Below are 22,458 nucleotides of genomic sequence, written 5' to 3'. Positions count from 1 at the left end.
GGAGGAATGAGCTCCTGAGGAACTGGAAGTGGGCTGTTTGCTATTTCAGTGGAAATGTGTTTGATGTTTGTTTGAAGTTCATAATCCAATAACACTAGCGCAAATACGCTTCCTGTGTAAGAGACAACCTTCAGACTCACAGTGTTATTGAAAGAAAAACACCAAACAATATCTAGACAATGTTGTGCTGCAGTTTATTAAAATGTTTATCTCAAAATATGATATCAAAACTTTTTTCCAAAAAGTTTCCCAAGGCCTCACTTTGAGACGTTAGGTCTTTATAATGAAAACTATTGGAAAGCCATTAAAATAATTACCTAATTTAGCCGGCTGCCTTATTCTGAATGCAGTATTTTTAATTCATATCGAGAGGTTAGCATTAAAACTGTCCTGTAATCACTTATCAAACTGAAACAACTGATTAAAAGAGATACCGAGCTCAAGTTTCAGTTTTCTAGGAAGGTAAAGTTGACTTGAATGTGGGTAAAATCTAAGATAAATGCACAAACAACAAAAACGTCTCATAAATTGTACAACACCCCAGTTTCAGCAGCTCAGACATACAAACACATACACACAAAGACACACTCATTCACACACAAAAACAATGAGACAACAAAGGCAGGTGACCTGGGTCATGACACTCTGCCCTCTCCTCCCTTTATTTAGACTATATTTTTATGTATTTTTATTTTTTAGGAAGTCCTACCGGTGATTCCCAAAATGGGTCCAGTGGTGTGAATTTCACAGAGCATGGTTTCCTCTCGGATAGAGGATGTTCCCAGCCAATCTTTCATGGATGGAGCAAACAGAAGTCATCGGAACGAGGAAGTGGGGACAGGTGCTCTCTGAAGATTCAACGATTGAAAGAAAGAAAGAAAAAAACAGAGCTACAGACAATGGCCCACATTTATCTTGAGCTGCAGTATTTTGGATGTTATTAAATCAGTTTGTTGTAGGATCTGAAAGATTCATGTCACTGTTTATTTCAGTTTCTTTTAGCTGTTTACTTAATTTTTACTCAAGTGTCTTTTCATACTCACAATCCATGACCTAGCTTCTATTGGTTTTAATTATAAATCAGTTACTTAACCTATTTCATCAGTTTTTCTACTTCTTTATTTACTTATTTACTTCTTCATTGCCTTTTAGCTATCTGCTTAAACTGTTTAGCTAAGGCCTAACTATTATTAATCCTTAGCTAAGTTATTTTTAAACCATTTCTGTTGTTTTTAGCTAAGGGCTAATTTCTTATATTTAAGTAAGTATTTCTGCTGTTAGGTTTGCTATTTCATCTGCAACTGAAAGTTTTTGTATTTTTTCAGGTTTTTCTTTCAGAAATTATTATTTATTTCAGCAGTTTTTAGATTCTGTTTCAAACATTTATTCCTCATTTTTCGGTTACTTTTCCTGAACTATCAATCTGCATTTACGTAGCCTGCTGCTTTTAATTATATTTCATTAAATGTTGTACTTTATTATTACCTTGTTTCAGTCACTTGTTAATTGCCATAAGCTAGCAATTACATAATTAAAAAAATCTGTTTTACCATAAACATGTTAGTTGTAGCTAGCTAATTAAGCTAACCAAATAATTATCTAATTTGTTAGTATTTGTCTGTTGAAAACTTTTAGCTATTAAACCACTTAAATTAAGCAAATGATTTCAGTAAATTGTTCACTGAGTACATTTCAGCTGCATAACTTTATGATTTTTATCTGGGCTTTTAAGCAAAAACGAATGGCCAAGAAGTGTAAGTTTGCGTATGTCAGTTATATTTTATTTTATTGTTTTCAAAGCTTTAAGCTCTTGTAGAGCTACACAGTTTTTTTTTTAAATGTTTTTATCTTTTATGGTAAGTACATTGAGTTTACATTTAATGAACTGTACGATATAAATAAGACTGACACTATTTAGCTTTTCCATGACAATATTTTAGGATATCCATTGTATTTTATCTACATTTTATACATTTTTGCCCTTTCAATTTTTCACTTTGCTTTTAAAGTGTATTTGAAATTCATGTTGTAATTTTCCACATTATTTGGATTTTGCATTCACTTCTCCTCAACGCTGGCATCAAATTGAAGTTACTCATTAATGACTAATCCTATTACACAATGTTCTTTGTTCATCATTGCTCACTTTTCTTACTTGTTTCTCAAGAAAGGAGCCAGCAGGGAATCCTGTAACAAGAGGACACAAAACTTAAAGAAAGCAAAGTGTGGCTGAACACTCTGCCAACACCTTTTAGCCTCCCAAAGAAAAAACACAGCCGAGAGGAAACTGACTGCTGATGTAGTCATCTTATACTCACTACCCGCCTGGACATGAGCTAAAAATTGTCCTGAATGCCACAAGGGGATTCAGACAAAAGAACAGTGAGTGCTGAGCTGATCAGGAGAGGCCTGGAGTTGATTCAGCTCCCTGAGTCAATTCCTGACTGTGAAACAAATGTGCTAGCCAGTTTGAAAAATGTTCTTTGGCACCAAACCACAACTTTATAATCAGCACTATCAGACCTAGCTTCTGTTGGCCTTATCTTACTTATTTCTGCTGCAACACTTTATCATTTCTGCATATTTTTTACTCTCTTTTGAAACACCTTTTTAAGAAACAAACCAAACCAAAACACTTTACGTATGTAGGCCACCTCTGCTTTGAAGCTAGGTTGAGCACCAATACTTTTATACCTGCATGCAGCATCTTCATGTCTCGTAAATATTACTATACTCCTTCTATTGGCCTGTTGGTGTTTGAAATTTCATAATGTATGTAATATAAAATGAATGAATGTATTATGCATCATATTTTCTGATTGTTTTAATTTCTCTAAATGTCCAGCTTTTTTTGCACGAAGCAAAAATCATGCAGTTGAACTTTTAACTAATTTATATAAAACAAAACACCTTCCTGTGAAACATGTTAACATTGCCTTGCAACCATGCAATTAAAAAGACTTCAAGTCAGTAATCATTTATTACAGAATACCTGTTCAATTAATTAAATCACAAACAAATTGCTTACATCTGACTCTGTCGTCATAGAGAAAAAAAAAGAAAGCTTTTTAGGTCACAGCATTGAGTGGAGATTGACTGTATCTGTGAAACTATATATAGTGGGAACACAACTGGACGATGGTGTGACAGGCAGAGACCATAAAAGCGATCAGGCCTGAGAGGGATAGCATATGCCTGGGATTATGAACAACCAGCCCTGCTTTAGACAAAGGACACACCCTCTCCTGCAGCTGTCTCGCATGCTGTATTTGCAATCTACTATCAATGACTTAATCAGTTTGCAGCCCCTATCTGTCGCTCTCTCTGAAACCCAGACTTTCAATAGTTTGCACACAGAGTTTTGATTTATGTGCGTTACTGCGTCACACTTGTGTTGAAACTGAACCCATTTCAAAGTCAGTTACAGATGTAAAACCATGCTGAAATCTAACCTCGTGTCATATGCATATATGATTTTATTTATTTGTGCGTCATTTTCATGCTGATCAGTCTTCTTACAATTGACCGATTAACTGTTTAGAATAGAAAATGCCAGGAAATAGTGAGACTGTACCATTGTGAGTTGTAGCACAAATTGATGTAATCAAATTCCTTGTTTTGTTCAACCAACATTGAAAAATGTCAGCGAAACACAGCAGATCCTCACGTTTTTTTGAGCCGCAGTTTCATTTTTTTCTGTATGAATGGTATGAAGACCTAATAGGACAGTATTTTAGTACACAACTTGAATATAATAACTTTAATTACTTGATTACTTTATTGTTTACAAGCATTAAAAAAAAAAGCAGCATCTATTGTTGTCGGTGTTGTACAGCTAAAACAATAAATTCATACAAATCAAAGCGCAAAACGAGAAAACTTCAGTAAAACCACACACGTAAAGTCATGCCTGGTTTAAAAGCTGATGTGAAGAGGTAGTTCAGGTGTACCTAAAGGCCTGATCTCCTTTATGTTTTTTGGCTCTGCAGACTTCAGGGATCTAGTGGGAGTGTACAAAGTTAAGAGATCAGAGAGGTAAGGAGGTGCCAACCTATGCAATGCCCTAAAAGCAAACAGTGAAATCTTAAAATCAATTCTAAAACTGCCTGGTAGCCAGTGTAAAGAAACCAACATGGGGGATATGTAGTTGTTAAGCACCAAATCGCAGCGTTTGGGATGATTGACACCTGAATTAAACCTATTACAACAGTCAAATCAAGATCAAATACTTATTTATTTTAGGTGGTTTGTAAGGTCTTAATGAGAACCAATTTGGCAGGTTGTGAAAAGTCTCCTTGGGCAATGCTTATGCTGCAAATGCTGGTAAAATATCAGAAAGTCCAGGTCTTCTGCAGCCTTTTTGCATAAATCTCATTGTATATTTGTATAGTTAATTATAAAAGGTATTCTAGTCTATTCTATAAGCTGCTGAAAAAAGTCAAACCAAGCTGCAGTGAAATTGTGTTTTAAAATAAATACAATGAATGGATTATTTCTCACTATTAATAAGGTGTTACCAACCTTAATAAAATAACTTTATGGAAAAAATACTTTTATATAATAGTTTATAAACTATTAGCTTTTTATTTTTTCTTTATAGTAAAATCTTATTCGGGCCATTCTCGTGACATGGCTTTTTATTTGCTCTCCTTGTTACTGAATGGTATAATGTTAAGAGCGAGAACTCAATTAGGGATAAGTGCTTGCACCTGGAGCCAGCTCCTCAGGTGAGCTGTATTATCTATACTGTGCGTTTGCTGTTTATTGAGCATAATCACGCACTGCTGTGGTGACATAATAATATCTGCTAAAACCTCTCGGAGGTCAAATACAGCCGACGGTGCCGGTTTGTTGAATCAAACTGCAGCTGTCTCCTTTGCGGCTACACGAGGCTGTATTTGTCTGTGTGTTTGCGAAAGGCAGCTACCTGAGATGAGATTAGGGCAGTGCCATGATTAAGTGCTGCTGTGTTAATGCAGCCCGTCGTGCTGCTATAATCTCTGAGTGGCTCCCTGCGCACTGCCTGGCAGCGAAGCCCCAGGACACACGGGTACACAAAAAACCTCACACACATGCGCACACTACTGCTGCAGTGGGAACATCATGAAAGCCCTGATTTCCTGAGCTTTGAGCTGTGCTCTCTTTGCCCTGACAGAATTTCTTGCTTTTACCTGAAAACATTTCAGTGCTGCTGCTTGATACAAACATCACTGCTATAACTAGGCTGAAAAACATTAAATAGATGCTCTTCTTTCTTATATGTGGGACAATATGAAAACAACCAGTTGTATAGTATAAAATATTATATTAAGAAATGCATGTTTGTGTTATTGTGGGGTCTACCTCACAATATAAAATGCCTTTGGTGACTGTTGTTGTGATTTGGGGCTATATAAATAAATTTGAACTGAATGGCCTCTTAACACCATAAACTGTATCTAGCTTGTTAAATACAAAAGCAAATAATAATTAATTCTTTTACATTAGTAAGTAATTACATGTATTTATACAGTGATTTTCAGGATACCAATCACCACCTGTGTCACATCCAATAAAACCAACAAAACAAAAAACACAAGACCAGAAATAAAATTACAACATCTACATTCTACTGCTGAGAAATTTTACGTTTTTATAAATATAGTTTTTTTTTTAATAAAAAGTAGAATGTTTTTCAAGCTGTTTTTAAGTGAATTTGATTCAATTATAAAGAAAAATGAAATATAAACAAAAGAAATCAATCAAATAACTGATTAAAAGTTTCCATCATATCTCCAACATGTACATAATTTTATCCAACACCTCCCATATCTGTCTGAATTGTCAGATTTCCTTGTTGAGCTCTTCCTCGTCAATTAGCCCGGGTCAATTATCGTAATGAGATAATATCACGGTTGACGTGGGGGGTCTGCCTCTCCCTAAGTCCACGCAGGTGACCCCCACCCACTGTGCTGATGCCTCGGGGATCGTGGCCTGAGCCTGTTGTTATGCACCTATTAGCGGTAACGACAGGGAGGATAAACCTGCCACTCAGCTGCAGACTGAATTTAAACACATTCAGAGCCATTACGCTGGATTCTCCTGCACGGCCTGGAGGTAGATACGTCGGTTTTGGGTGACAGAAGGGAAAGCAAAACACGTAGCGAACTGTGGGAAGAGCGTCAGCATTTACCCTGAGCCCAACATCTGTTTCTGCATAAGAGAATACTTAAAACATTCAGAGGGAACAAAGTGTACGAATATATATACACACCTCAGGACCATGTTTCCTCTGAAGTGCTAAAAATGGCTCGTGAGGTCAGGGTGATTGACCCTTGAGAGAAGAACCTCTTCCTTTTAAAATAGGGAAAACCTCTATTTATAAAATGGGACTCTTGCTGTGTTATAAATACATCAAATTACCCTCAAGGTCTCTTAAAGATTTTAGCCCGATAAGTTTGATTCATGTCAAAGCGACAGAGGGGCATTAGTGGATAAATATATCATCGCCGTTCGGTATACCCACAGAAATAACGCCTGATGTCACTGCCATGTTATTAAGCATAGCTGGAGGATGGATATTGAAGCGTATACCTAATGCTCTGTTGTTAAACACGCAAAAATAAACGGTCACCATTGTTCAAAAGACGTGTAGTTGTCCACGCGTAATTTTAATGGCCCCTACCATTAATCAGAAAAGACTAAATCATTTACAGACAGGATATCCGGAGCATAAACTGCTCTCCCATGCTGCGAAAACAAGGCGCCATGTGTAACGCAGGCACTGAGATTGCCTCCACTGTGTCCGGGCCAGGAAGCCGGGTCGCTGCCCTCCGCTGCCCTGCTTCCAGGTGAGCAACTGTTTCTGCTGGGAACGCGTTCAGCTCCGTGTGGAAGTCGGAAAAACAAACAACCACATAATAAGAAATAAGGCTGGGCCGCATAAAAAGGTGAATTTGTGCTATAATATATTTTTTTAAATAGCTAAATATTGACATATTTATGAAATAAAACATACCCCAATATAAAGTTAAAATGTGAAACCCGATGTACTTCATTAAATGTCATTATGAATTTAAGAATATAGACAAAATAAAACGCGAGAGAACAAGACTATTTGCAAACATTTATTTCTCAAAAGTGCAAAAGTATAAAAAAAAAACATTCAGTATATACATAAACTTTAAAATAGTGACTGTACAATATTTATCATCACAAAATGACTTCATATCCCTGCGAGAGAGGAAGAGAAAAGTTCAAGCCAGTGTTCCTACTAAAATCCTCAATGGCTTTATTAACTGTTCTTGTACAGTACAAAGCTGGGTTTAAATCTCCTAAACCTCCTGCTTCAGTAAAAAAACCAAACATTTTTTGTTCAGATTTAGCTACAGAGATTTGAGGTCAGAGCATGTGTCCTTGTTGCAGGGTAACAGGCCGGGCAGGAGGTTAGGAGTTGTTGTAGCTACAGTAATACACAGCTGTGCTGGCGTCTGACAGCACCGATGATATGAGGCTTTCAGGTCCTTGCATGCCTGCCTCGTGTGACCCATACGGCAAGCCTGTCATGTCCGCACGCGCTGAAGAGGAACTCAAATACTGCTCGAACTCGCTGCGGTCTACCTCACCGATCAGGTCAGAGTGGTGCATCTGCTCCACGCTGTCTGCTGAGTGAGGGTGAGCGTCAGGAGGTGGGGAGAGCTGTCCTGCTCCACCGGGGTGCCGTTTGGTGTGACTGGGATTGCAGTGGTGAGGGTAATACATGGCTAAAGGGTTGGGGCACCCCATGTACGAAGGGGGGAGCTGAGGGGGTTGCTCTTGAGCCGAGGCTGGGTGTCGGTGCATGATGGCGTTGCTGTGGTGGTTGGAGAGGGGGTCCTGGGGCTGAAATTCTGCAGCTTGTGACTGGTAAGAGTATGCAGGCATCATGTGACAATCCTCTTGTGAATGGGGAGGAAAGAACATGGACTCTGACTCCACAGCGTCCAGGGGAGAGGTGTCAGGCGTGGGCAGGCTGTAGGTTTCATAAGAGGGGCCTCCAAGAGCCTGAGCATCACGGTAGTGACTGAGCGGCTGTGGAGGAACCTGGAAGCCGTGCTCATGGTAGCCAATGTCAAGTCTATCCACACACACCCTGTTCTCCCCGGGCATCGATGAGGCCGTGTGATCTGACACGCCGTGGACCAGAAAGCCAGAGTCCAGCCTCTTAATCCTCTTCACCTGCTTCCGCCGCCGGGGCCGGTACTTGTAGTTGGGGTGGTCCTGCATGTGCTGGACCCGCAGCCGCTCTGCCTCTTCCACAAAAGGCTGCTTTTCTGTTATAGGAAGCGATTTCCATGATTTCCCTGCAGGTCAAGAAGAGAGTACACATCAGTGATATGTCAGCAGATACCGTGTGCAGTCTGGTGATGCACACAAAAATAGCCTGTTGCCATTTTAGGGGACTGGGACAGGTTTTTGAGGTTACACCTACAGCCAACTCAGACAAGAGTAACTTTTAAAAACGTCACGTCATCTGCTGGGAAAGGACTATTTACATTTATCTGAGAATAAAATTGACATAACAGTAAAAATGCAATCACGTAAAGACTGAAAATCAGTGGAAAATAAAAGTGTGACTGTACAGATGTGACAAATACAGTTGTTTAAAAAAGTATGAACGTCCTTACCCAGCATTTTGCTCAGCTCTGCGTTGTGCAGGTCCGGGTTTTGCTGCGCCAGTCTCTTGCGCTCATCCTTTGCCCAGACCATAAACGCATTCATGGGCCGTCGGATCCGAGGTTCGCTTTTCCCGCGATTCTGGCTGCCGGAGCTGGACGCGCACGGCTCGTTTTTCACTTTTGTGTCCCCAAGAGGACTGAGAGGGTCGGCCCACTGGCAGTGTCCCATTCCAGGCATCATGACTGACAGCGTACACCTTCCCTGGGTCTGATCGTCGCTGGCGTAACCCGCATCGGGACTACTCATCTCTGTCCAGCTGGGAGGATTGGAGAGAGCCACCGGACAGCTCGCAGAGGCGACAACACACGACAAGTAATAAATTCTTAATAATAATTTTTTTTTTTTTTTAACAAATCAAAGAAAAATCAAATGCGCCTTGCTTTCAGAGTGGAATGAAAAATAATTAGTCACATCCATTAGCGTCTCTTAGAAGCCGCATGGACCGAAAGATACCGACTACTCAGCAGTGAGCGTGAATGTCGGTGCGCTATAAACGCAGAAGCAGCCAATCGCCGTGTGGAGGGAGTGCCCACTACTACAAAGGTGTAAAAAAGTTCAGAGCACGCCCACGACCCTTGTTTGGAGTGGTGACATCCTTCAAAGGGGGAGGAGGGGGGAAGCAGCGGTATTTCAAATAGGTGCAGAAAGTCATGTGCAGCTAGATGTTGAATTCTGCAATGAGTTTAAACACGTATCCGGGCATTAGTGCAACATTGTCAGACTTTGCATTTGGATTCATGCGTTTGGATTAAAAAGACTTGAAACTAAACAAAAAAACTTTTAAATCCACAATAAACGGAGAGGCAGAGCCACGCGCGCCGGTCGCGTTGTTATTCTCACCTCGCTCTTGCGTCAGACACCAATACCTCATCACCAATCTGTGTATTGGCTCCCAAACTGCGTTAGAGGCTCTTGCAATCTAATGGACTTAATGGCTCCATCATTAGCAACTTTTACGCGCGGCTGTCTCGATGCAAACTTTCTTTGAGAGCAGCATAATAAGACGCGCTGGACAAAAGACGCCCATTGAAGATTCGACTCTTCTGAGAGTGAAATGAAGGGGGGGTGAAATAAACATTAAAACCACAGAGTGTTGTGATACTGGAGCGCTGCCAGCTTCTCTCTCAGCACCCCGATGTTCAAAAAGTCAAGAGTTTCTCCTGCTGTAGACACACCGAGGGTCTGGGCTTCGATGTCAGCAAACAGCTGATTGATTAAACTGAGGTCTCAAAACTCTCTTAATCACATCCCTTAGCCAATTGAGAACGTGCTTGCTTGGCAGCCTTATTAAAGGGCTTTTTAATTTCATTCCCAGCGATTATACTGCACCCTTTTCAACATCGCAAGGAACTTTTAATCTGCAATATCTCAAATATCACCTCTAATAATTACTTTCATCTCATTAGGTGCTCATTCCTGTCATTTTGCTCTCTATTATACTTTGTATGAGTTTTAAAATTAAAGATAAACCTGATTTTACTATGCAAAGAATATTTTTGCTTTCTATATTTGCCCTTTCCTTGTGACTTGAAGTCTCATACTGAGCTGGAGGTTAAACCTTTGGCAAGCTTCTCTTCGGATATGGAGATGACATCAGCCAGTAGTCAAATATAAACTTTATAAACTCGCATGACATGCACGGACACACACACACACACACACACACACACACACACACACACACACACACACACACAGACAAACGCTATTGAATTGTGCAAGAATGTTTTTTTGTTGTTCTTTGGTGCAACCGACTCAGACCTGGGTAATGGTGCAGAGGCAAAGGTTAAAGCAACCTGTTGCACCTGAAATATCCAGACATGGTGTGTTTATCTCCCAGAGAATGAAGCCCCATGTTTGTGGTCAGAAATCCAAACATCACCCCCAGGCCACGGGATTTCTTATCAGAGCCAGCAGACCCCAAACTGTCAGCTCCGTCTTTTCTCGGACCATTCCCATCTTGTTGTGGTCTACGGCCTCTCTGACATGTCAAAAGGGGCTGACAGAAATATGACAGATGCTTATGCAACCTTTTCATGCCCCGAGCAGACACCAGTAGTACTCCAGAGCATGCTGGGTGACCCTCTAGGGGTTAGTAGGAGGGTGTTTTGGATGGAGGTCCAGCTGGGAGCTGCATGGGACAGGATCTGGACTATAATACTGTCATCGTCTATTTTACCGCTGATGACCTGATAGGGTTTTCCCCCTCCGTTCCTAAGAGAAAAGAGAAAGAGGGACCCTGTGTGTGTGTGGTGGTTGCCTGTGTGTCTCTGTGAATGCGTGTGTTGATATGGGCGTGGGGTATGAGTGTGCCCTGACGGCCTCTCTCTCTGTGTGGGAGTGAAAAATCCTGGCTTTTGATGGGAGAAGTCATAAAGTCTGGAGTCGTAGCCACATTTCCTCTACAAGGTGAGGTTCAGAGTCAACCCAGAGGAGGGGAGGTGGTGTTGTCGGTGTTGGGATGGTGGGGGGGGGGGGGGGGGGGGGGGGGGAATGTGGAGGTGCCACGCCTCATACCCCCCCTCCTCCTTCCATTCCTCCCCCAGTCCCTCCACCAAGTCCCCCACCCCGTGCCTGGGGAGTCTGGGGCTGGGTGGGGGCCAGGGCTCTCGACGCCAGCCTCTGGACTCTGCGCTCAGGGAGAGGTCACTTGGCTTGCTTACACAATGGCATTATCTCAGTTCCAGCCTCGGCTACTGCAGCGGTGAGCACTTCCTGTCCCTCTGCAAGCACTTCCTGTCCTTGGCGTAGCAGCACAAACTGTCTGCCTTCCAAGTGAGTTCTGAAATGCAGTTGAGCTGCTGGTCGCCAGTCTTGCTGTATAAATGTCTGTGGGTGGCTTTCTTGGGAATTGCACAATGTGTTTGCTGGCTCCTTTGTGCTGAGCGGCGAGGCAGGAGTGTTAGTTTAAATCACAGGAACGGAAGGTATATATATGTTAGCACTCCACGCTGATCCCCTGAGCCGCTGGAGCTGCACAGGCCACAAAGTTTAAACAATGCTCTGGTAATTAGCAGCAAGTGTTCTAGATATTCTGCCCTATCCTTATAAAGAATATGGCCATAAATGGGTGAGTGGACTGGAAAACTACATCAACTGATTGACAATGGTTTTGAAACCTGCTTAACACACATATTGCACAAAATGTGCCAAACATTGACTACTTTAAGCTCTTCAAATGTGAAAAATGTCTGCCTACAAGGAAGTTTATAAAGAAAGAAAAACAGCTTTGTCCAGTCTGGGTTCTGCCTATTCCACTAGTGGGATGAATACAATTAAATCATTCATTTATGATGCCTAAGAACATAGACATATATATATGGCTTGTCATCCATTGTTGTATATGTAAACTTAAACTTGCATTAACTTAAAAAAAACAAACAACATTTTTAGCAAATAAAGGCAAAAAGCTGTAAAAAAAAAAAAGGAAGGACATATTGCCTCTGTATAAAACCACATTACCACTTAGATAATTATATAGATAGATAGTTACATAGAGGGCAGTTTTACCAGGCAATTCAGATCATTATGCAAACTCTTTTGAATCAGTTGTTTTACTTTAAGACATATGCTAGTCTCACACGTCACACATCTCCAGAGTGTACCACATATTAAGTCTGACCTCAAAATACAGCTCCACCTTACCTGTATACCCCTGTGTGGAGCTGCTTCTTAGGGTCTGTTTCAGAGTCACCACAGCTGTATGTTTAGCATATGTATTAGCAGCATGCTATGATACTTAAATTAGCACTGAAACAGGGAGACGCAAGCAAAGAGGAGACGGGATTATTGGTTACCTATTTTGTACTTAGAAAGAGTGGGAAACTCGAGCTGGTTTGTAAAGCTGGGATGCTGTCTTGTTGCTCGGGGACTGGAGATATTCACAACTCATAGCTTACACCTAAAAGTTTATAAGAATATATATTAACTAAAAAAATCCCTGAAATGGGAGTTTTAAATCCATTCATCCATGCGCAGAGTGTTGGATGAATGTATGAAGGAATCATGACCTTTTTTAAAGTTACCTGGCCACCTGTCCAGGGTGTACACTGCCTCTCGCCCTATGGTACCTGGGATAGGGTCCAGCCCACTGTAACACTTATGAGTGGAAGACAACGGATGGATGAATGGAAGTTATCATAATGAATGTGCTTTCTTAAAAAAACAACAACAAAAAAAACAACTGACATGCTGCTTGTGAAGTTTGTATTTTATCACAGACTGTATAGAAAAGATGGCAGTAGCTTCTGGGACTGATTCCCTGTTCACACGTACACAGCTATTTTGGTAGTCATAGCGTTTTATATACATTTTGGCCTAACTGCATAAAACAGTGTTGACTTTTTTTTTTTTTTTATGTTGTTAGGTATGTATCACCACCTGTTGCCTTAGCATGCTCTGGGCAGTTAACATGATGTTTTGTGTTTTCATTTAGACAAAGATATTTTTTAAAATGAAAGCAGAAAATCCCCATTTTATAAAATACCCTTATGCGCGTGGACGTAGATTGAGCTTAATGGCTAAGTTGGGCGAGACAAAAGAAAGAAAAAAATCGGGCACCAGTAAAAACTGTCCTGATGTGTTAATGGTTTCAACCACTAGTTTCAAGTCTTATTAATCACCACATGATGTTGAGGTTGTAAATTATGGCAAGGGTTAGAATCCCATCTAAAATAGATGATAATGGAGGGTGTGTTTAATGTGAGTACTACCATACAGTGTCACAAACGAGAAAGATGGTCATGGCCAAATTATTCAAGAAATCACAGAAATTACTTCACTAACCAGTTGGTAGTGTAGGTGGATATGGCCATCTTTTATATACAGTCTATGCCTCTAATCTGTTTATATTATTTATTTTAATTTTTTTGATTTTTTTTGGTTTCAGGAATTATGCATTACTTTATTTGAATGTAATAAAGCGTGAGTTTAGGGGAAAAGCAGTCTTTTACACTCAGGAGTTTAGTCTCCACCAGCAAAACAACAAATTATTTTCATTATTGTGGACTGGCTTTAAAAGTGTTGCTCTAATTTAAATTTCTGTCCAGTCATTAAACAATGTAATAGATCCTGTAACAGGAAATAAATAATACTGAAATTAGAGTTGGTTTCGATCATGTATCACACTTTCGGGCTGTAAATGTTTAGTGTCTGGTTATTGAAGCTTTGTTAAAGATAGAAAATAAATTTGAAGCCATTCAGCGTTGGACCTCTTCACTAGTGTACAGACATCTGTTGTTATCAGCTGCGAGATAGCGACTGTTTAGATTGTCTGATTAGGCTATGACTTCCTCCAACACCTGCTCGGGGGTGCGGGAGGTGTTTCAGGATGGGGGGGGAAGAGCTCTTTAGCTAAAGAGGTAGTGTGGGGGTTAAGGAAGCGAGCACATAACAGGTGTGTGAGGGAGAAAGGTGGAGACAAAAGTCAGAGATTGAATCTGTAAATAGAAATCACACTTTTTCCTGAAGCTGGAACATTTCAACTTTAGTCCTTCCTCTTGTCACCTGTCAAACTACAGAAGCCTGCTGAGGACCAGACACGGGACTGTGTCAATAAAAAGCACAGTTCCACTTATTCAAAGCTCGTGCTGTGCTGCTGGTTGCTCTGTAGTAGCCTGAAAATCACCCCGCATGTGAGATAGTAGATATGAGAGATCATCCACAGGCTACGGTGGTTAAATTATGCGCACATGAAGGATGTGAGAGTCTGTGTTGGTTCATGTTTTTTCCAGAATCCGCTAAGCAAGACTGTTGGTTACAGAAATTGGGGACTTGAAATTATGGCAAATGACGCAAAAAAAAGAGAGAGAGAGAGAGAGAGAGAAAATGATCACGTTGTCTTAAATGTTGCGTCTCTGTCACATGCACACACAGATGTTTTGTGTGTTATTGGTGGTATAGTCTTCCCCCTCCCTCTGGGGATTGCTGGGAAAGTTTCCTTGCCCGTGAGCACACACTCTAACCACACTGAAAGGGTAGCGTAGGGATGTTGTCTGCCCCAGACAAGAGGGGGGACACAGAGGAAGCCGTCTACGCTCTCGTCTCATTGTTCTGGAGGCGTTAATCTGTCAGGGATCTGCTGGGAATCAGGTGGGAATCTACTCAGCCCCTTTTTGTGTTTATTGGCCAGTTCATTCCACGTTTAGAAAAGGGGACATTTTGATATCTTCACCACCCTGCCTCCACCCACCTCCTGCCTCATGAAGATGCTCTAATGATAAAACTATTTCTTGTTTGTCTCTGCTGCTCAGTTTGGAGATGAGCACATCCGCCTTATCTTCTCGTCTCGCCCTCTTTCTCTGTATGTTTTACAAAACTGAAGTCTGCGTCCAAGACAAATCTTAAATATGCTTTTAGTCATGCTAACACGAGGATGTTTGGAAACTGTTCGCCACAAGTTGAGGTGACCTCTGGGTTTGCGCACTGCCAGGGGTCAGCCAACAATAAAGCGGAAGCAACAAGTAAAATAATCAAAGTCTCTTTCCTGAGAACATCCATAGAGCTGAAGTTTCACTCAGGCCACTTAGAGGATGCAGCAATGCAACGCTGTAATATCAAGGATATTTTATGAGTCTTTGAAGGAGGGGTTGCAAACGTGGGAAGACTAGTAAATGAATGCATCATCCTGGCAAAAGTGGTAAAATTCACCTTTCTACATGGTACCTTTACACACAAAGAAAAGGGAAAAATACTGTAACTCTTACCACACGCAGACCCGTGCATCACTTTAACTCACTGGATATCCTTTAGCATCAAGGTTGATGAACTTTATATCAATGGGTTTCATGTTGGCTGTCATCAAATTTGACAAGCAAGGGACTGAGGGACACTGCACAGTCATAATGGAGTGACTTGTCAATCACGAAGTGGACGGTTTATCTTCTGTCTAAATCTTCAGTTTAACTGTAATTTGACAAAATAAACATCATGCGTTGTTTCAAAAGACTTTAGACCATAAATGCACCAGGAAAATGTTTACCAAAGACACAGGTAAAAGAAGCCGAACAGTTTCCTGTTGGCTTCTAAAAAATATTTCTGTAACCAGAGGAGTTATCCTTTGCTTCTGAACTAGCTTCTCTGTTCAAACACAGAAGCTAAGCTAAACTACAGTCCATTTTCTTACAATTTATCAACAACATTTCCTTAATTATTGCTCTTTTAACCAAGACACACCCTTACAATTATATTATTAGTAGCATATTTGGTCTCCTTACCTGATCTTCTCCCTAGGAATAAAAACATCTTGTTGAACTGCATCTAGAAATACTTGCAGTTCATTTATAGTGTTTTAATCGTGGTTCATCCATCCATCGCTTGAAACAAATACGTGTTGGATCCATTCATCATATGGCAGAAAGAGAACTCCTTAAACATAGCACAAACCGTTGACATTGTGAGAGAAAATCCTCTTGTTTTCTGTGAGTTTCTGAAAATGTGGACGAAAGGCCAAAAAACACAGAGTTTTCAGAAATACCTGCGCCATGTACTTGTGGACAGAGCCTTAACTGCAGACAAGAGCGTGTCAGTGATGACCTCATCCACGCTATTAACACCAAAAAGTCACGATGCTAAGATGAATCTCCATGCCGACATCTTAGGAAGCCACAGCGATTCATTGCTGTAATGCACAGCATGACGATCTAACTGGTTTCCAACATGTGAACAGTACAAATATAAAAGCTGTAACTGATGTTACAGCTCTTGAAGAAACACTTTTATCCGAAGATCGACACATCATTAACCCGGCGAGCTGATTATTATAAAGTTCTTCTGTATTTTCTATTAAAACAAGACACTTAAGCATGCCCTAGTGAGCAGTTTATTGCACTTAAATACATTTAACTTCAAGCCACCCTTTGCTCTCCGGGTGACGTTTCCTTATTTTTAAAGTACTGCATTCCCACTTTGTTATCCCAGAAAAATCTATTAATAAAATGTCATGATTGATGGATGAATTACAATTAGCAAGAGGGGAAAGGGAAAACCCAGGTTTCCTCACTGAGACGAAAAAGCTGGGTCAGCCACACGGGAGAGCGGACACTTTCGTCTCTTCACTTTTACTGGCCCAGCCCAAATCCTCCCCACCAGCGGTGCAGCTCATTGTCCCGACCGAGTCTAATTGAAACCAGTGTTTATCATTTTTATGACTTTATCCAAGAAGACAGGGGGTACGGCGGGCTTCCTGTTCTCCAGGTTTTCATGACAGACCAGTCGCATTATTAGGGTCAAGCTCAGCTCCCATCTTGCCACTGCATTGTTTCCACTGGTGCTATGACCATTCCCAAACTGATAAGATTCGTCTATTTTGGGTCCGTCTTTTCTTTTTGTCCTTGGCACATGACCGTGTGCCTGAAATAACCTTTATTTTTCGTCCACTTATTAAAAACTTGAACCACACGATAAAAAGAAGTTTAGCTGTATAATAAAGAATTTTTCCTGATTAATTGAATTAATCTAGAAATGCTCCGAAACAATAACTAGTCCACTCCTGTGCCAACAATACCCAAACACCCAAAGAGCTGTTTGTCATTTTCAACACTTACATAAACCCCACACTGACTGTAGTCTTTGTGTGGCAAAATAAGGAACTGCTTTGTAACTATTGGTGAAAAAACAAATGATAGATTATGTTCAAGCCACATTATTGTTTTCCTGACAGCCACCAGCCACATAAATACTACTCCCTGCAACTTGACCGGCATTTGACCCCACCGCCAGTAGAAGTCCCTCAATTCATCTAATCTGTTTTTCAAGACGTGACGATGCAGTTTGAAGACGCTGCTCTTTCATTCTCCGATAAATCTAAATCAGAATATCATTGAAACTCTGAAATCAGCGTCTTTATAATGAAAGCTGATGAGTTAATTACTGATCGGACTCTCTAGACTCTCCAGATTTTGGAAATGAGGGAAGAAAGGAGACAGTGAGGCCTTTGTACATGACAATCAGAGTGTGAATTGATTCCTCAGTTGCTCAAACACTCCCGATCCTTTCATGTGTGGCCTTTGCCTTGTTGAGGCGCTAAAGCGTCACCGCGGAACAACAATGCTGATACCCCCGAGGTGCTAACAGGACGCCATGTTGGTCCAGTGTGGGCAGAGTCAATCAATAATAGCATGTGTGATCAGTGGCATCGCAGCCAGTAGGAATCTGGATCAATAGAGGTACGCAGGGAACTCCAGAAAGAGAAGATAAGAGAAAATCCTGAGCTGTGGTGGAAACAAAATCATAAGACTTTTTTTTTTAATTGGGGACTTTTCATAGTGTGTCTCTTGCTGTGAAATAATAATGACATTTCTGGAGATTACAGAACAAATACTCCAAAAGTCATGCCTGGAACTTCCTCACAGACTTTGCAACTTCTCCTTTAATGGACCGCGGTTGAGAGCTCCTTGAAACTGCTTTCCCACATCTTTAAATGTCCGTTACTGATGTAAGCATGCTGTCGCTGAACAATCAAGGATGCAGATTTTATGCACAGAAATGAGCTCCCAATCAGCTTTACTTCAGACATAACAGAAGCTACAATAATGTGCAGACCTTGTCGTGTTTTATTGTGCAAAAGCGACAGAAATGGCCGAGGAATGCGCCTCGTGTTGTTTTTGCACAGCTGTGGTTTTATGGAGGAAATGCACTGTGTGTGTGAGTGCTTCCTCCCTGCGTTGTTCCCTTTACACTAATGCTGTATAGAAACAAGTGTCACTGAGAGGAAGAGTCTGCCCACCTTTTAATCGGATTCACACATATTTTCTGTGAAATTGTTTCTTCGGGTTGAAAGCGTACCCACCCACCCCCTCTTCTCAAGCGCAATCCTCCTGTCAAATTAATGCCCTGTCTTCCTAATTAACAATCACGAGGCAGATGGATGGGTGTCAGTGGAATAAATATCAACCTCAGGTGTGAAAACTTTGCCTTCACCTTTTTTAAAATGTTCCTTATTGAGAGGGCTGATATTAACATGTTCCAGGAACGCATCTTCACACTGAAACCTGTCTGTTTTACCCACGCACGTCACTGTGAAAACTACGTCATGAGATCACTTTACCAGCTCATTATCTCACATATCTGGCCTATCTTAAACTTCAAGGAGCTCCGGTGTTTGACTAAACCTCTCAGAGTCTGAAATCACCTGATCAAGATTATCTCCTCTGTTCATTTACACACAATGGTCTGGATCATCAATATCTGCTCACTGAGGTTATAAGGCACCAAAGAGGAGCTGCAGCCCCAGTTTGTCCTCTGACCCATTTGAGGTTAAGTTAAGTTTTAGCCACACACTAAACAAACACTGTTTTCAGAAATTACAAGATGTTATCTTTTAAATAAAAGATAACAACCTTTCTTAACTTTTTAATTTGGTTATGCCTGATTACGTAAAAAGGGTGAAAGTTAACCTGAACCTAAAGTTCTGTTTTAACGGCTAAACCTGACAACCTGGAGTTTAAAATGACTATCAAAATCTGACTTTAACCTCACCCCAAGTGAACTGTTCTACTCTCGACCAATGATTTCAAAGGACTAGCCATGTTTGTGCCAAACATTTAAATCGAATGTCATCTTTAAGCAAAATTCACTCAAAATTAGACCCAAATATGAGCCACTGGATTATCCTAACTCTAACCACTTGATTTAAATGCTTAAACCCAAATCAAACTGGATTTACAGCCAAACCAGAGGATTATCCTAAACCCTACAATTTCAGATGTGTGAGTTATTGAGTTATTCTCAAGTAAAAAAACAGCAACCCAAAAAACAGTTGATGCTAAAACTGTTTTCTACATTTTAATCTTAGACTTTGAACCTATGAGTCAGACGTTCTTAATCTCTTATTTAAACATTTGAGGGAAACACAGGAGTGGACATTGGCCTTGACTATCCAGTTCACTCATCCAGTTGGGCGAGCCTTTGAAAACTTCACTTTCTATCCTAAATTGGTGAATGTTTAAAGGTTAGACTTGTGCAGAGAGTATGAAACCACTGGCAGCATCTGGTGGCAGAAAACAGCTACCCTAGCTTGGTCCAAAGGTAACACAACCCACCTGTTAGAACCTCTAAAGATCAGTAACTTAACATGATAGTGTGCACAATGCGAGGTTTTGCAGTGGGTTACGTAGCCTACTGAAGAGCAACCTGTGAACACTTCACATTGATTTGTAACATGCACAGCCAGCAGCCAGTCAATTTAAAACCACAGCTTGCTGTGGTTTGGTGTGGGCGAAGTAAACATCACATAAACACACTATGCATTTTATTACCTTTATACAGCATCAGGCTAGCTGGTTCCACTTGTTTATAGTTGCATAGCTAAGCTAACCGGTTGCATGCACCAGCGTCATATTTACCGCCCCGATGTGCGTCATCTGTAAGCTAAGACTCGCCATAAGGTTAACAGTGATGCTATGTGGTAGATGCAGTTACATAAAAACAAAGCTAAAGCACATTTTAGCATTGCATGTCAGCCGATTAGCCTCCCTGTGAATACTTCGATTAGATAACCTGGGAAAAAGTCGCATCAGGAAACTCGGGGAAAGTCCCTCCTGATATCATCACTGACTGCATTCGAACAAAAGCCTGCTACCTGCGCTGACACGCTGCAGCGCGTGGAACAATGGAGACCCAAGAGGACTCTATTTGCAGTTGAAAAATTGCATCCACATATTCTGATCAGTACTCATGAAGTGGACTTTGAACTTTGCAGTTATTGTTGCATTCTGTGCAGCAGCAGGTTCAGCTCTTTTGGCCTGATACCATCCAAAACATGTGTTATCGTCGCAGGCTGTGCAGCATGAAGGCTTATCAGATGGCCTTGTGGCCTTACAAAAACAAGGACTCTATCATGCCTTAGCAGGCCCCTATCTGGCAGCACTGTCACAGAATAATAACAAATGCAGCAATTCACATAAGATTACTCAAGATGCTCCTATAAACTGGGATAGGCTGATTGAATCTGAGAGTTAATGCAGGAAATATACCAAACCTAGTCTGATACATAGGTTAGTTAGTGCAATCTTTTACTTTGATGAATGCTACGAATTAATGTTGTTTTTCAAACAAATTTAAATATGCGTCATCTCAAATATGTTTTTTCATATTTTTCCCTCCAAAAGTGGACTTCGTGGCCTTGGAAGATCTTCTGTCCCTGACCTCCACATCCCAGATTTTGTCTCAAAGTAAATCAAAGTGGAGAATTTCCTCAGCTCAGAGGAAAACCCCTTGGAGGAGAATGAGTTGATAATGTCCCTGCGTGCCCACGGCTTCCTCTCAGATAAATAAATACATAAATAAAAACACGCCTGGCCACTTCAGATTTATTGTTCCTCTGTAGGCTGTGAAGTAGGGACTATATTGTTTATAGTAATTAAGTCCATTAACAGATTTGGCCCAGGTGGGTGAAAGGGGCCTCTATGACATCCTATCACCCCTTGTAAGCAGCTAGTCCCCACCAGGGCTGGATCACTTCCATTTAAGGCAGTGATGGCCAAGGAAAAAGGGGGATTACAGAGGTTAGCGTTGGTTTGACTGGGCTGAGACTGTGTCACGTTTTCTGGAGTGATAAGAGCCGGAGCAGGAAGCTGTGAGAGGGCAGGAAGGAAGAGAGCTTAGGTCTGGAAGGAGAGAGGGGAGCTGTGGAGATGGAGGATGAGGGCAATGAGAGATGTAGGAAAAGGGAGCAGAGCAGGGGGAAAAAAGTAAAGAAAGAAAAAGAAACAGTGCTATGTGGTGTATTTTCTCTGCACTGTTTCATGCACACAGAGAGGCCGGGGAGAGAGCTGTGCTCTGCTGGGAAATGCAAAGGGAACCTGGGGTCCAGGGGGAAGTGAGTGGATGACTAAATTTGGTCTGAAAGGCCACGCTAACATACACCTGCTTCCCGCAATCAAACAGGCCACACAATGATGACGATATCAAGCATCAAGCTTTTGTCTGTTAGCACCAGACCCAGCAATATGAAAACATACAATGTTATACCGCAGCTTTTCCTAAAATCAGAGCTCTCAAGTGTTTCTGAAACTGAAATGTGCTTGAGCAGGCATGCAGTTTGTATTATATGCACAATCATGCTTCAAAATATGTGCAGCATGAACACGTCCTTTTACTGTAATCACTCTTTTTTTTTCATTTCATTTTAACACAACTTAGCAAAGAACAATTTCTTTAGTTGACTCTATGAGAAATGCCAAAGATAACCCAGTTTGAGAGGCATAAAACTGTATTTTTGTACAAACAAATGATTCTCAAACAGCTGAGAGTCGAACACTTGACATATCTCAGAATGGTGTCAAGTGTGGTGTCAAGAAAATTGTGGAAACTGGACAAGAAGAGGACCAAGGAAGGAAAAAAGTGGTAGGCATAAAAACTATTTACAGCATATGAACAGTATCTGAATGTCATGCTCTGGAGAAATATGAAAAAAAATTCAGAAAAGAGCAGGACACGTGAGACGCATCTGGCACTTTGGTGGATTTCTCTACACCCTTCGGTGGAAGGGTGGCTGTCAAGAAGCCCATTCTTAAGAAAAGGAAACAGGAAGAAAAGGCTGAGGTATGCCAAATTACACAAGAACTGGACTGAAAATCAGCTGCAGCAGGTTATGGCGTGATGAATCCAAATTTGAATTTTTGTTAGTTTTAAACCACCATTAAAATGCAAGAAGGAGGTCAGGAGAGAGGCACAACATGAGTCTGTACAGCCGTCTGTAGAACACGGTGGAGGCTCTGTCGTGGTTTACGACTGTATTTAAGCCAGCAGTGTTGCAGATTT

The 22,458-nt window shown here is 41.1% G+C and overlaps 1 protein-coding gene across 1 annotated transcript; it reads right to left on the bottom strand.

The window, feature by feature from the left end:
- Positions 1–7,093: 7,093 nt before the first annotated feature.
- On the bottom strand, positions 7,094–9,174 carry sox17 (SRY-box transcription factor 17). Its single transcript, XM_084939551.1, has 2 exons — positions 8,646–9,174; positions 7,094–8,321 (listed from the first exon to the last, which is right to left on the bottom strand). The coding sequence occupies exons 1-2, from the start codon at positions 8,941–8,943 to the stop codon at positions 7,426–7,428; spliced, it is 1,194 nt and encodes a 397-aa protein (XP_084795677.1). The 5' UTR covers positions 8,944–9,174; the 3' UTR covers positions 7,094–7,425.
- Positions 9,175–22,458: the final 13,284 nt, after the last annotated feature.

The sequence above is a fragment of the Perissodus microlepis genome, chromosome 9, assembly GCF_051167445.1.
Source record: "Perissodus microlepis isolate ML-2025 ecotype Zambia chromosome 9, ASM5116744v1, whole genome shotgun sequence".
Classification (NCBI taxonomy): Eukaryota; Metazoa; Chordata; class Actinopteri; order Cichliformes; family Cichlidae; genus Perissodus; species Perissodus microlepis.
The sequence above is the reverse complement of the archived record's forward strand: the minus strand, read 5'-3'. Positions and strand labels throughout refer to the sequence as shown.